The 15,748-nt window shown below is 40.3% G+C and overlaps 2 protein-coding genes across 8 annotated transcripts in view; one reads left to right on the forward strand and one right to left on the reverse strand.

Moving 5' to 3' along the window:
- Positions 1 to 1,413, reverse strand: part of NSMCE2 (NSE2 (MMS21) homolog, SMC5-SMC6 complex SUMO ligase) — a 224,646-nt gene extending 223,233 nt beyond the window's left edge. For 2 of the 5 annotated variants that reach the window (XM_079902457.1, XM_079902456.1), the window contains exon 1: positions 1,269 to 1,411. The gene's annotated coding sequence lies outside the window, so the exon portion shown is untranslated. Of the gene's footprint in view, positions 1 to 1,268 lie in introns of all 5 variants that reach the window. The other 3 variants (XM_079902453.1, XM_079902454.1, XM_079902455.1) reach the window with 3 other exon arrangements.
- A 29-nt stretch (positions 1,414 to 1,442) lies between these two features.
- Positions 1,443 to 15,748, forward strand: part of WASHC5 (WASH complex subunit 5) — a 54,162-nt gene continuing 39,856 nt past the window's right edge. The window contains exons 1-9 of one of the 3 annotated variants that reach the window (XM_079902452.1): positions 1,443 to 1,613; positions 1,847 to 2,013; positions 6,893 to 7,203; positions 7,674 to 7,819; positions 8,500 to 8,584; positions 9,205 to 9,305; positions 11,341 to 11,533; positions 13,816 to 13,968; positions 15,446 to 15,559. In XM_079902452.1, coding sequence (XP_079758578.1) covers positions 7,018 to 7,203; positions 7,674 to 7,819; positions 8,500 to 8,584; positions 9,205 to 9,305; positions 11,341 to 11,533; positions 13,816 to 13,968; positions 15,446 to 15,559 — 978 coding nt within the window. In that variant the 5' untranslated portion in view covers positions 1,443 to 1,613; positions 1,847 to 2,013; positions 6,893 to 7,017. Of the gene's footprint in view, positions 1,614 to 1,846; positions 2,014 to 4,961; positions 5,165 to 6,892; positions 7,204 to 7,673; positions 7,820 to 8,499; positions 8,585 to 9,204; positions 9,306 to 11,340; positions 11,534 to 13,815; positions 13,969 to 15,445; positions 15,560 to 15,748 lie in introns of all 3 variants that reach the window. The other 2 variants (XM_079902451.1, XM_079902450.1) reach the window with 2 other exon arrangements.

The following is a 15,748-nucleotide window of genomic DNA, read 5'->3' on the forward strand; positions in this document are numbered from 1 at the left end:
CTGGAGCCTCTTTTATAAAGGTATTAAGCCTATTAGCAGGGCTCCATCCTCGTGACCTAAGCTCTTCCCAAAGGCTCTACCTCTTAATACCATCACACTGGCTTTAGGAATTGGGGGGTGGGGGTAGGAGGAGGACACAAACATTCAGATCAGAGCAGGTTTATAAGATTCTCTGTAGGTGAGGCCAATTATTAGCTAATATAAAAATAAAAATACTCCTCTCATCTTTCTGTACAAGTGGTATGCACAGAGCAAATAATTTAGATACTGTGCTGACCTCCTTTAAATCCACAGGGCCCTATACAAGTTCAGCCATAACTGTATCTTCTTTTCCAATATGCAAGGTTACATCTTTATGAAGCCCTCTCAGTTGCTTGTTCTCTCCTTCATGCTACCACTATCCCTCTCTCTCTCTCTCTCTCTCCCCCTCCCCCCCCCCCCGTTCTATTTTAAAAACCATCATAACTACTTGCTCCCATATCTGCCACTCTTTCACCCTGGGAGCAACTTAAACTAGAATTCTGACAGATTCCACATAACATAGAACAGCTCTTCACACAAAATAGGTGACCAATAAAGATTTGGCAGAGCTACATCAATAACGGAAACCACCATTTCTAGGTTCCCTATGGCAAGCCATAAACTGGTGCCCCTACAATTCGTTCTCATTATGGTTAATCCTCACAACCATTTATAGGAGAGAAAAGGAAACTGACGCCCAGAGAGTTTATTTAAACGATCTGCCCAAGGCCCTGCTTTGAAAGCCGGCTCGAACCAGATTTATTTAGATCAAGAATTCGTGATCTCACACTACGATATATAAAATAGGCAAAACAAGGTCCTACTGTATAGCACGGGAAACTATATTCAATATCTTAATAACCTATAAAGGAAAAGAATCTGAAAAAGAATATATATATACACATTTACCTGAATCACTCTCTCTCTATATATATAAGTATACATATATATTTACCTGAATCACTTTGCTGTACACCTGAAATTAACACATTGTAAATCAACTATATTTCAATAAAAAATAAAAAAAGAATTCGTGATCTTTGCCCCACACACATAGAGCCCAAGGATGGAGAGATGGCGTCTTGGAGAGGGAGGTAAACCGCCCCAGCCTCATTGCTGTGGCGTGAAAAGAACCAGGACCATAACACAGGTCCACAGACCGTAGCTCGCGGCACCGGCGAAGAGCCCGAGAGGGAGGCAACACCTCCCATCACCCTCCCCATCGCCATGCTCCGCTCTTGCCTTACCTGGCTGCCCGATGTAGCTCCGTCTGGCTGCGCCCAGACTCCCCACACCAGGACCCCCAACTACTTCCTTAACTCCCTTCCCCTGTCGCTGAAACGGCGAGCGCGGGCTCAGGCGTCATCAGTCGTCGCCGGCGAGTGGTCACATGACGCCCCGCCCCGCTCTCCGCCCTTTTGTCATGTGACGGCTGAGGGAGCCCCGGGCGGAAGCCGGGGTCTGGCCGGCTGTGGATAAGGGCTGGGGGTAGAAGGGAACCCCTGCGGAGACGGAGGGGTGGTGGCCGGGGCGCTGACTCCGCGTGCGACCGCCGGCCCTGCGCGTGCGCCCTGGCGCGGCCCGCGTGACAGGTGAGTAGGGGCGGTGTGCGCGCGCCCACTCCTTCACGTCCTCCGTCCCCTCCCCCGCCCCAGGGCTGGGCCGCGCTGGCCTTGGTGGGGGCTTCTGCGGCATGGGGTGGGGTCTGGATGGGGGAGCCTGGCGTGGAGGACTGAGGGTTTTCCTGGAGCTGCTGCTGCAGTCCAGGCTCTGCATCTCCTCCACTCAGGTGGAAACAATTTTCCACACCTCTTTGGCGCTTTAGGAAGTGATGTTCAGCTGCTTAGTCTGCATCTGAGCCTTCCAAGTTTCCGGGAGCAGTGTTCTGTGGGCGTCGTCATTTCTCCATTTACTCTCCAGAAACCTGAGTGGTTGGTGGAAACTTCTACGGTCTGACGGACCCGGGTTTGAATTCCAGTTCTACCACGGGCTGTGAGTTTGGGCAAATCATTGCTCCTCTCTGCACCTTAATTCCCCCACTTATGTACGACATGCCAAAGTCCTTTGAATTTCAAAAAATGGTTTCGAGGGTCCTAATTTGTCTGTGGTCGTACAGTTAAAAAAACTAAAAAACACAGAGCCGGTAATGGAACTGGGTCTCCTGACTGACTGATTCCAAGTGCGTGGAGCTTCCTCCAGCCTAGGAGTTGCTGGGAGAAGGGGGAGAGAGAGGCTTTACTGCCTTTGCCCACAACAGGGAACACCTTCCGGTTTTTCTTCTTTCTTTTTCAGGATTCTCAGACTAGAGTGATTAGGCTTATTTTAGAACTTTTCTGGAAGAGATATGCCGGTCCCTTTTGATCAACAGCCGCTATAGTTTGTTCCTGATAACGGATTGGTGGAGACCAGTGCTTCTTTCTTTATGGAGCTGAGGTTTTATAAAAGGATTAAAATAGATCAGTCTTCTTTTGTCCTCTGAGTAGGATAAAGATTGGTTCTTCCCAGGGCAATTTAATTTTCAGAATTCAGTTCTGTACTCATTGGGTAATTGGTATGATGTTGCCATGCTTTATTCTTGAAAGCATGTTGTCTTTTGTCTAGGATTACTTTCCAAACTAAAAATCATAATTCCGTACCAAATTCTTGAAAATGAAGTTACAACCACTTTTCTGGGTGCCTTGTAAAAACAAAATTAGGAAATTGAGTGGGATCTCTGGTTTCATTGCATGTCAAATAGTAAGAGAGCCTCTACTGAGAAAGCTGGTCTTTATGAGTTGTCTTCATCCCTAGCACCAGCAGAACCTCTAAAAGGAAGATTTGTTGGGGGCGGGGGAGAGATGAACTGGGAGATTAGGATTGACATATATACAATAATATGTATAAAATAGATAACTAATGAGAACCTGCTATATAGTACAGGGAACTCTACTCAGTGCTCTGTGGTGACCTAAATGGGAAGGAAATCCAAAAAAGAGGGAATTAGGGGATATATGTATACATATAGCTGAGTCACTTCTCTGAACAGCATAAACTAACACAACATTGTAAAGCAACTATACCCCAATTTAAAAAAAAAGGAAGATTTAATATAGCTTCGTCTACCATGTTTATTTGCATCTCATTCTAGAGTGAATTTTTTTTTTAATCTCAACTAAGTCTTAACATCTTCTATAAAGCCACCTACCTCTGAGTTCACTGCAACATGATTAGGCATCTTTAATTATGCTTCTTAGATTCTGTTCTTTAGGACCAGTTTTTCAGCCAACAGTGAGGCTATTTACCAAAGACTTTAGCCAAATAATATTTTGAAAGTTGCCTGCAGTGTAACTCTTAGGTAAAAAGGATTAAAATAAGACTTGGACACACAAGAATTTTGACTTAAGTCATTATCCCAGGCCTAAGCCTCCCTGACCACGTGCGTGCAGGCGCCGAGTATATCTGTCTGTCTGTTCGTTGGGAAAGAAGGCAGGTCATGTTGACTTGCTTTAAGCTGTTTTCTCTTTGGCCACGTTGTCTGTCCTATCTTGATACCCAAATGGTAGCAGTTAGACCTGTTCATCATAGCCTTACCTCCTCTGAATTGAGTCTAAAGTTTCATCCTCCTGAGACCTGGGTTAGTTTAGTGGTCTTCAGAGGACTTCAGGTGACTTTTGTTCTCATTTTCCTTTATTTTCTCACTTGTCTTATTTTCCAAGGCAGTCCGTTTCAGTGGGAAAAATGGAATGAAATTATCTGAAATTCAGCCTATTAGAGATCAACGTGTCTTAACAAGCAAGCATCACAGAGAAAACTGAACACAGTTGTTACTAATTTATGCCTTAATGTGTATTATACACAACCCTCATGAGAGAGAGCTGTGGACAACTGTAGTGGCTTCTCAGTAATCTCTGCTATGGGACCCAACTCCACCTCCCCTATCTCTGCTTCTGTCCTGTAGTACTTACTTGTAACCCCTTCCTGGAATGCCCTTCTCTTAGATCACTATCAGTAAACTAACAAATTACCCTCAAACCTAGTGGCTATAAAACAATAAGCATTTATTGTCTTATTAACATTTGTGGTCAGGAATCAGCTATGTGGCTTAGCTGGGTGCCTTTGGCTCAGGGGCTCTTGGGAGGTTGCTGTGCTGTGAACACAAACTGGGGTTGGGGGGATCTATTTTCCAGCTCACTCAAGTGGTGGTTGGCAGCCTTCTCCATCGTCCCAAGGGCTCCTCCACAGGGCTGTCTCACAACCTAACAACTTGCTTCTCCCAAGACACACACGCTGGAAAGGGCTCCCAAGCCAGAGGTCACAGTCGTTTTTGCAATCTCATTTCAGAAATGGCATCTTTCACATCTGCCCTATTCCCTTCCTTAGATGGGAGACAGTAAGTCACACTCAGGGAATGAATAGGAAGGTGGAGGTCATTGGGGACCATCTTAGGGGCTATAGATACCCTTACTGCTTGATCCCTCACTTGCTCTGGCCTCTGCTCAAATATCATCTTACCAGAGAGGCTTTTACACTCTCCTGTATGTAAAATAACACACGCTCCATCCCTTTGTCATGCTTTTCTTTACAGCGTTATCAAAGCCTGATATGTAATATGTTTATTTGTTTATCTCTTTCCCACTCCCAATAGTATGTAGGCTTCATGAAAGCAGGAAGTTAGTTGTGGTCACTACGGTAGCCTCAGGTCCTAAAACAGTGCTTGGCACATAGTAGGCACTGGGTAGATATTTGTTGAGTAAGTGAATCTGTATCATTGGAAATGCTTTCACCTGCATATAATCCAGAACCCAATTAACATTAGGTAAACCATAAAAGCAGTCCATTTAACAAGGATTACAGAGGTAGGTAGTGCCACAGTTGAATCAAGGAATCAGTAACATCAATAAGAATTTAGATTCTTTCCTTCCGCACCACAGTCTGCAGGTTCTTGGCGTTTTTTCTCTTAGGCCTGTTACCTCATGGTCTCAAGGTGGCTACTGCAGCTTCAGGCATCAAATATTCATTGGACCACACTCAAAGGCAAGAAGAAGGGGGATAGCCGGAGCAACAAGAGAAATTTCTCTTGACATGCCTCTCTCCTTGTAGCTGGAGAAAAAAAAACATTTCCTAAAAGTTCTGCCATAGACTTCTTCTATCTCATCGGTCACAAGTGAGTCGCATGTCTAACCTGGCTTCAAGGGAGGGAAAGTGAGGATCTGAATGTTTTGTCCTCTAGAATAAGAAAGGAGTAGGTGAGTGGGAAGTACTGTTGAGGAGCCAGCAGTTGTTGCCACAGCATCCCAGTAAATGAAGACATTTCCAAATTGTGAGTCAATGATAGAAACTTCCAAAAGGAAAAAAGAAAACCCTGAAGGGTTATACAGAGCTTCCAGGTAATAGATACCTACAGTAGGTAGCTCATCACGTGGGTGAACTTTAAAAATGTGTGACAGGCATTGAGGAATGTTTTGCTGTGGCTACAGAGGAACTCAAAAGTGGCATTGATGTAAACATCTTAATAAACTGACCACTTGTAACATTAGTCCTCATTCAGCTATCCTTGTCCAAAGCTATCTATTTGGTCATTAAATTCTTACTTTTCTTTTTGGTCAGTCTTTTTTTTTTTTTTTTTTGGCCAGGCCATGCAGCATGTGGGGATCTTAGTTCCCGAAGCAGGGATCGAACCTGTGTCCCCTGCACTGGGAGCACAGAGTCTTAACCACGGGACTACAAGGGAAGTCTCTTGGTCAGTTTTCTTAATTGTTGACATCATGTTGATAGAGCAGGATCCCAATGCCAAGTGAAAGTGCAAATGTTGGGAAGTCACAGGCCTTTATGAAGTTGAAAAATAATTTAGGCTTCCATGAAGTTCACAAATGATGACCTAGCTAAATTAACAATTAGAGGAGAGAAATGCAACAAAGATGATGACACAATTAACACTTCAAAAGATAATGAGGTGAAAAAGAATTGGGAGGCCCTCTGGAAAAATGCATGATGCCTTGGAAATTTTTTTGCAAAAATTACCCATTTAAAGCTCATACTATGAAAGACAACTGTGGAGTACAAAACACTGTATTATCGAAATCACGATTTGATTAAGCCAGCTTTTGACTTGTTCTTGGTTTGTCCATTGAGTACAGAGTTTCTGCAACTTTACTCTCAATTTTGTTAAGCATAAAACTTATTGTCAGAAGTTTTGATGATATCATTTGAAGATACATTCCTAATCAGAACTTCTCCACTGCTTAGTATGAAATAGTTGTCCTTACTTTTAGAGTCACCCTGTCACATTTCTCAGGCATATATTAGTCTCAATAACAGGACCTCCCATACTTGACATATGAAAAAAACTTTTTTTTTCTTTTGGCTGTGCCGCGCAGCTTGTGGGATCTTAGTTTCCCAACCAGGGATTGAACCCAGGCCCTCAGCAGTAAAAGCACAGAGTCCTAACCACTGGACTGCCAGGGAATCCCCTGAAAAAAACATTTTTAAAGGTTGTTCCCTCATCTAATTCTAGTAGATTTTAGGACATAGTTATCTTTTCCCAAAGGTAAAAGAAGTGGTACAATTCCTGTAAGGAAAATTTAATAATCTGTTCCCAATGTAGGGCACCTTGGAACCTTCTCACAAGCTCAGGGATCAGCTACATCAAGTCTTTTCTCATGGAGAGAAGTGAATAAAGTGTTGAGAAAGAGGCCAAGAGTAGCAATTTAGCAAAGTTCCTCTACAAGGAAAACATGAAGAGTGGAAATTAAATGCCCTCCCTCCATATCAGAACTCATTATGTGTTACAAATTTTTTTCAGTGAGTTTGGAAGAAAAATATTGTGTGTGTGTTTCACGTGGTTCCTTAAAAAAATGGAGATTTTCATACTTTTTTTTGGGGGGGGATACAGGTCCTTTAATGGAGCGGCCAGTATATCTGCAGACCTGGTTTCATCTGATGATTTACAGACCCCAGCTCTGAAGCCAGTTACACATTTTCCTGTGGCCGGGCACAGAGTAGTTGATTATCCTCACGATGTTGGACTTTTTGGCTGAGAATAACCTCTGTGGCCAAGCAATCCTAAGAATTGTTTCCTGTGGCAATGCCATCATTGCTGAACTTCTGAGGCTCTCTGAGTTTATTCCTGCTGTATTCAGGTTAAAAGACCGAGCTGATCAACAGAAATACGGAGATATCATATTTGATTTCAGCTATTTTAAGGTAATCTTCCTCAACAGCTTTTCTTACCAGTCTTTTCTACAAAAGCATGCTTTCCTTGGAAACCAGGAGACTCTGAGAGGTTAAGTAATTATGGAGAAGGAGTTAAAAAGAAAAGCTTTTCAACCAAATTTAGTATCAACTAACTTTAAAATAATATACTGTGTGGAAGCCCTAACACAATATAATCAAATCTTAAAAAGATAACTTTGGTATAATGTGTTTCACATTGAAGTACCCCACACTTAAAAGCATGTCAATTGTTGCAATTCAAGTCCATTTCTTTCAAAGGGATTTTATATCTGTGCTTCTGAGATCTTCATTACTTTCTGTTCCTCTGCTTTCAATTTTTGATATCCCTTTTGAGGCATAAGAACAAATTTTTAAAAGACTGTTTTGAAATTGTTACCAATAATTCTATTGGTTTGTGACTCTTTTCTTGATGTTTCACATAAATGTGTTTTTCTTCTTAGGGTCCAGAATTATGGGAAAGCAAACTGGAAGCTAAGCCAGAGCTACAGGATTTAGATGAAGAGTTTCGGGAAAACAACACAGAAATTGTGACCAGATTTTATTTAGCATTTCAAAGTGTGCATAAATATATTGTAGACTTAAACAGGTATTGACTAATTTAGTCATAGCTTATTTTGATAGTAAATAGTGGAGAGGGAGAAGGGATGGACTAGAACGTGTATATCTTTCTGAGTTACTAAGAAATTTACTAGCTCATACCATGGATAATTATCTTTTCCTTCCTGTGGCACTAGTCATCTTAAGTATTTTAGAGTTTTAATATTATTTCCTGCTCTTGTTAAGGATTATAATCATCTTGCTTTGTACCAAGTCAGTTGGCTTTCAATCTTGATCCTAATTTAGTTTATTATATATGAGAAGTGGAGAAAAAAAGGAACTTACTTTTGTAGCGTTGGTAACCATAGCCTTCCTTCTTATCCCTGACCAGACAATATTGTCTTCCTTCTAGCCCATAAGAATTCATTATTCATTAGCTTTTAAACTAGTCCATGTTTTTATGCCATTATTCCCAAGATATCTGTAATTCGTAAATCAGGACTATGGAATATTCCTTTTACTTGGAGTGGCCATAAATAATCTGTGGCCCTGATCACTATGAGTTCCTGCTCACCAATCTATTCCTAAGAGCATGAATGGCCACAAACTATTTGAAGGCCAGAATGCCTGGTATCTTGCCTAATCTTTTAAAAATCTTTACTGTCCTTCTTCAGAGATATTAACATTTTTATTATCAATGAATAACTTGCTCTGGGGTTTCATTTCTAGATATCTAGATGATCTCAATGAAGGTGTTTATATTCAGCAAACCTTAGAAACGGTGCTTCTCAATGAAGATGGAAAACAACTTCTAGTAAGTAGTAGTGACCACTTAAAATTTAAAAATCAAGAATGTCAAACTTAGCGTTACTTTTTTTTCCTGTAAGTCACAAATACATACAGTGTATCCTTCTTTAAGGAGAAGCAAAATAAACTGATAATTATCTTCTAACTGGCAGGTCTTTGTCTGAATTTAGAACATAGTAGACTTTGAGCAGAGCTACAAGTGAATAAAGATTATGTGCAGGTTATGAGCTTCCTCAGTGTAACAATCCTATCTTCTTTATCTTTTGCATCCCAGACATCTAGCCTGGTACCTAGTACATCATGATCACTTAAGAAATGTTTGTTAAATAAGTGAATGACTTATTATGTATTCATAATGTTGGGATTCCATTTTGGTATCCCAAGCAAAATATGAAAAATAGACCAACTGAAAGATAGTCATTGTAAATTAAACTTTATTTTGCATAAACTTTTCGAAGCTCATTCTGTACAGAAGGTGAGAACCCTTTGGGGGGAACCTGCATTCTCCTTGTAATGTAAAGTTTTTAGGAGGAACCAGAGCAGAGTGATCCTTTTACACATTATCAGCTTCACTCCATAAGCATGTGTACTCCTGTGAACTTGGCTGTTGTCTTTTTCTCGTCATAGTGTGAAGCACTGTACTTATATGGAGTTATGCTCCTGGTCATCGACCAAAAGATTGAAGGAGAAATCAGAGAGAGAATGCTCGTTTCTTACTATCGATACAGGTATCCCTGGGCTAAGACTACACCCTCCAAAAGCACTGCTATTGGTAAAGTACAGTGTAGGTTTCCATCCTCCTTTTATTGTGAACAGCAGCAATATGATCTAGAATGCAAAAGTGTAAGATTCTTATCACTTCTAAGTATAATACATAATGTAGAAATATAACAATCTGTGTTTCATATCATCATCATTATAATAGATTATATGTCATATAATCTAGTATATATAGAGTAATTTATTATAGATTATTAGCGATATATAGCTTATCATGTCCATCATGATACCTCAGTTTTTTTTTAAAAGGAATGTGAATTTTCCTTACCTGAAAGATTAATTTGGGAATTTTGGCAGTCTAATGAATTTTTTTTTTAAGTTTTCAAATACTACTCCTTGGCAGATGTAAGGAAATGAATGAGTTTTCTGTTATCATTTTCAGGTTGATACATTTTGAAAAGTTATCATTCAGGGCCAGGTTGAAAGTGAATTCTTACCCATGTATATGTAGAACCAAAAACAGAACAAACAGTAACGCACATCCCAACCATGTGTTACATGTGTCTTTACAGAGCTATGACTTCAAGAAGCAGGGTCTTAAAAACAGGACCCACCTTAACCAGCTGTGATTTCAGTCCCTAATGTACAGTTTTCAATTTGTTAAATAAATGAGTCAGAATCTGGATACAGGGTCAATGTCAGAAATAATCAAGATTCGGGGAAGAAACAGTCAATAAGCAGGAGTCAGGAACTTGGGCTAAAGATGTGCAGGCTAGAATTAACATTTTCAGACTTACAAATTAGGACAAAATAAATAGGGCAAAAAGGCAGATCCTCAACAGAGAGGGATTGTTTGGGGATGTTGTATTTTCAGCCACACTTGGTACTGCCGCCTTCTCAGCAATAAATTAGGCTACTCAGCTGGCCTGTTCCTTTAGCTTTATCAGGATGTGAGGAGAGTATCCACCAGCATGCGTAATTCATTCACATCAGTTTGACCATCCATGTTTTTTAAAATGGGCTATGAATGGTCTTGCCTCTATTTCTGAAAGTACCTGGAAAAACAAAAACCATAAAAAACATGAAGAAAAAGAAAAAAATCTGCTAATCAAGCCCAGCTTTGACAATCCGGCTTTGTCCCTTAGGGTATAATGGCTAATTCATTAGAATGTGAGGATCCACTACTGAAGAGACACTGAACAATTACAAGTCAGAGCAGTAGTAAAGGAGGTTCTTACATCAGATAGGAGGTCATCTTCAAGTCTAAGATTGAGTCTCTTTGGGGGATTACTACTTCAAGCCACCAGAAAAATCATAGATGTTCTGCTTAAATCTCTGTAGAAGGTACATCTTACCAAGAAAAACCAGTTGGTATATCCCACTTGAAATTGATAGACTTTTTAAAAATTATTGTTTAAATTTATGAAAATTGGTGCAGGTTCACATTCTTTATCCACAGTTTTGAAATCCAAAGAACTCTGACAAAAATATAGGAACATACACACATGCACAACATGCATACAGAGCAACTACGTTGGCAGCAAACCTGACCTAACTTGAAATCTTTTGGAGTCAGCACCTGACTGGAGCAGACATGAGGCTATAGACAGTCTTTATTTATCTCACTTGTGTGAATGTTCATAAATTTTATTGTAGAAATATTAATATATCTTGATCATGGAATGCCATCTAAGACCCTGCTGGAGTATTATATCGTACATGATATATGTATCATTACTTTCTTATATTTGAAAAACGCTGTATTCTGAAACAAATCCAGCCCCAAGGATTTTAGGGAAACGGATCATGGACCTTCACATAAAACTGTACATACATACAGGAACCCATCTTATCAGTTTGGTATATTACAACAGGCTTTTTGAAAATATAATTTTGAATTTTAGGGATATAAGTTGACCTACAGTCATATCTAAAATTATATAAAGTTAAGTTATACTGAAATTCTTCTGCTTTGCTGGACTTTGCATTTCTAATATATGCGGTTTCTTTGGCCCTTTATTTCCCATTGTAAACACGGCTCAGTGCTGCTCGATCTTCTGCTGATTCGAATATGGATGATATTTGTAAGCTGCTTCGAAGTACAGGTTATTCCAGCCAACCAGGAGCCAAAAGACCACCCAACTATCCTGAGAGTTACTTCCAGAGGGTGCCTATCAACGAGACCTTCATCAGCATGGTCATCGGTCGGCTAAGATCTGATGATATTTACAACCAGGTGGGGATTAAGTCTATTTTTAAATCTGTCCTAATAGTTTAAAAGACTGATTTCACCTTCCTCCTCAATTGCTCCTTTCTTTTCTCCTTCCTCAGAAGAGTAAAAGCAGCTAGAAACTATTTAAAACTTTCTGAGTTGTGCCTTGGAATTGTTAAGGAAAGAGGGATATTAATTAGGGCAGTATTAGAGATTTCAAGGAGGAGATGAGATTTGAGCTATATTTGGAAAGAAGATGCATTCTTTTAGGCGTTCAGTTGAGAAATGATTGCTGAGTGTGCAGTATGTGGCTGTCCGTGTGCTTGGTGCTGGGGATCCATTGCTGAAGAAGGCAGGCCCTGGTCCCTACTCATAAAGAGCTTGTAGCTGAAGAAAGAAGACAGACAAAAGAATTCCAGTAAAGCCAGATGGGTGTTATCTTAGGGGAAGTGCAGAGTGTTGTGAAGCACATGACAGGGGCAGCAAGATTGCAACAGGTGACAAAGGGGATATCCGGACAGCCCAGGCAAATGAGGCAGCATGAGCAGGGTTGGAAAGGCTCACTTTCCTCTCTAGTATGTGTACCATTCACTCACTCAAAATGGTACCAGAGAAAGTTACCATTTGACTTCATTTTCCTAAAGAAAACATAATTTTAGGTATTATATATATTTTTTCTTACTAGAAGAGAGTAAAGAGTTGGACCTGTGATAACTGGATATCATTTATTACAGAGCACACCTGTTCTGTATAGTTCTTAGGTAGCCTGCTAGTTTTTTGTATGAACATGTTAAGTGTAAATAAAGAGTTTTTGGTTGTTATTTGTTTTGTTTGGTTTTTTAAGACAACTCAAAATGAGGAGCTACCTGCAGATACCAGGTCTCCATAATATTTGTTGCCATTTATTGAGAATTCAACATGAACCAGAATCATAGGAGGTTTTTTTCAAATACTGTTTTCTCTATTTTTCACAATAGTCTTTCAAAATAGACAGCACTATTCTCATGTTGCTGTTGAGAAAAATAAGGCTTGGAGAGCTTACATAATTTTCACAACATCACATAAGTAGGCAGCAGAACCATAATTTGAATGCAGGCCTGTATGACTTCAAAGCCCACGCTGTTTCTTTACTGCCTCTCATCAACCCTTCTATTAACTCTTCTGCCTCTTAGGCGGTCCATTTTGTCCATATCTCAAGGGAGTGTGTTTCAATTTTCTCCTTGCCCTGTGACCTCTATTAACACCGGGGTTGAGCTGTGGTTGTGCTGTGTGTCCACCCCTCTCTCTACCCTCCACCTCCTCTGTCCCTAGCTGATTGGACCAGGGCCAGTCACTTGACCCAAGATGGATCAGATTCCCTGTCTCCAGGTAATTTGGAATTGGGCCTGAGAAACAATTTCTGGACATGGGTTTACCCACAACATGCAAGACTTGGAGTTTGGGCAGCCTCATTCTGCCATGTGATAGAGAACAGTCTGGAGAGAGAGAAAAGTTGAGCAAACACATCCAGGGGAGAAACAGTGAAGGCTTTCTGGTTCGAAGCTCCAGGCCCATCCCAGGACCCGACCACATTCCTGCCCGCGGGCTCCATGAGGCATTGCTGTGTCTGTCCTTGTAATAATTTCCTCCCTTTCTGCTCATGGTCCTCGAGGCGCCATGTACTACGTGGAGCCAGAGATTCCTAATACATGAGGCAATGGAGCCCTGGGACTCAGCAGCATATGAAAGACAGAGAGAAGCAGAGCACAAAGCATGCAGACTGAGAAGAGAGAGTGGTGTCTGGGAAACCAGAGGAGGAGAGAATTTCATTCCTCAGAGAATTTAAGTGAGAGTGCTGAAAAGAGTCCATTGAACTAGCTGACTGTGAGGTTATGAGTGGCCCTAGGGAGTTCCATTGAGGTAATGGTGGAGATCAAATGTCAGTGAGTTGAAGAATAAACAGGAGGTGAGAGCACCAGTGAGTGTGGAATCTGTCAGTCCTAAGAGCTTGTCTGTGATGGGAGAGACTCAGAAATGGACAACTAGTGGGAGACGCAGGGTTACATTTTTTTTCTTTTTTTAGGGAAAAGAGTTAGAATTGCAGCAGAGTCAAGGATAGTCAAGAGAATGTCATGTGGCTAGAGATAAAGAAAGAAGGCCCTGGTTCCCAATGCCATAATCCGAGAATTGTTTCCAGTGCCCGGGATCCTCAAAGGACACGGACTTTTGAGAGGCTGATGTGTCCTAGAACTAGGTCATTTATTTGGCACATGTAAGTTCAGCTGTTGCTAACATCTGCCTCTCCTGGTCTGGTCTCTGTCTTGCAGGTCTCAGCATATCCATTGCCAGAACATCGGAGCACAGCTCTGGCAAATCAGGCCGCCATGTTGTATGTAATTCTCTACTTTGAGCCTTCCATTCTTCATACCCATCAAGCAAAAATGAGAGAGATAGTGGATAAATACTTTCCAGATAATTGGGCAAGTATTGCTATTAGTCTTTTTTTTCTCTATGATAAGCTTGCCGGAGAACTGATTTTTCCATTCTTTTGGCCTGTAATCCAAAGGTCATAATGTTGAAATAATGAAACGTAAACTCACTTAAGTAAAATTACTTTAAGCCTGTCGAGAATTTTATAAATCAGGAAGGAATAAATCAGTCAGTAAAATTTCCTGAAGCTTCCATTTGTGTTTTTTTTCTTTAAATGGATAGTCTCAAGGTAAAACCTCGTGTTAAAATGTATCTCGCTTTAGCTACTGAGATTCAACTAAGTTACATAAGCATTTCTTTATTCTTTTCTATTTTATGAATCTAAGCTAGCAGAATTTACCTAACTTGTCACTTTGTGAATAGGAATTGCAGATTTATAGTAAGTTTTATCTATAAGCTAATGTTAATGGGGCCAAGGTTTACATTACTGCAAGGATGTGCTTGTAACTTTTTAAACGTTATTTCACTTAAAAATATTAATTCTTAAAGGTTTAAGACTGACATTGTACTTAATATGTATGAAATGTTTTCTTTGCACGTAGAGGTTTTAACAGAGGACAGTGAATTGGATCACGTCCTCAGGGAGCAGATTTTATTTCACTTCTTACCAGCTATTATGAGGGGCCTGAATGAGGAGCTTTACTGGGGAGAAGAGCAGCCTACAATTAGGAGATGATGCTTCCTATCCACAAATGAATCATACCCATGTGCTGGGAGTTGAGTAGCCAAGAGGAAAGTTCCGAGAGTCTGGCTTCGTTTGCCTAAGCGTAACAAAGAGGTTCTGTCCATAATGCTATACTCAGAAACACTTTTAGTATTAAGGAAGGTCAAAGTCCAATTACATGATACTTACAAGATACATTCCTGGAAAAGCACCCTGGCACGCTGAAAATAAAGGAATTTTTAAAAATAAATAAATAAAATAAAAGATATGCCAGCCAAATGCCAACCAATAAAAAGCTAGTGAGAAAATATTAGACCATAAAGAGTTTTAAAGGAGAATATTAATAGGGATAAAGAGGGACTGCATATAATTTTAAAAAGAATGAATGTGAAACACAATGCCACTCTGCTCACAGAAATTTGGGGGACAAGTTTAGTTTGATTTTAAGAGTATAAAGGTGAGATGAAAATGTTTGGGAAAACCCCTGCTCCAGTCAAAGTATCTACTTTTCTTTCCCCTTTCATTTTTGTTCATCCAAGGAATCCTACACATAGCAGTTTGAAAGGAAAACCTTGTTTTAGTTATTTTCCCATGAATAGCAACATTTAATAGTCACTCTTGTTCCCAAGTGCTCATAAGGAAAACCACTTCCCTGTATATTTGGAAAATCTTGGTTTTTCACTGGAACGGCATTTAAACTTGAAGGAGTGGGTGATGTCTTCTATAACTTTGTATTTTCCCAGCCCCTTGCCTTGAAGCGAGTAGATATTTAACAAATACTGAACGATTGTCTTTTCTTTCAGGTAATTAGTATTTACATGGGGATCACGGTTAATCTAGCAGATGCTTGGGAACCCTACAAAGCTGCAAAAACTGCTTTAAACAATACCCTGGACCTTTCAAACGTCAGAGAACAGGTAGGTTCTGGCTAATCGGGAGGATTCTCAAACAACTGCACACCAGCTTTAATGGCGTAGGAAACGAGCTAAGGAGATTTCCTAAGCGATTTGGAAGATGCCCACATAGACATTTTAGTGCAATGATTAATGAAAGGTGAATTTTGCACATCGGAATAAGAGAGGTAATTGTAGAATTTTAACTTATGT

Source organism: Stenella coeruleoalba (assembly GCF_951394435.1).
Source record: "Stenella coeruleoalba genome assembly, chromosome: 17".
NCBI classification, from domain to species: domain Eukaryota; kingdom Metazoa; phylum Chordata; class Mammalia; order Artiodactyla; family Delphinidae; genus Stenella; species Stenella coeruleoalba.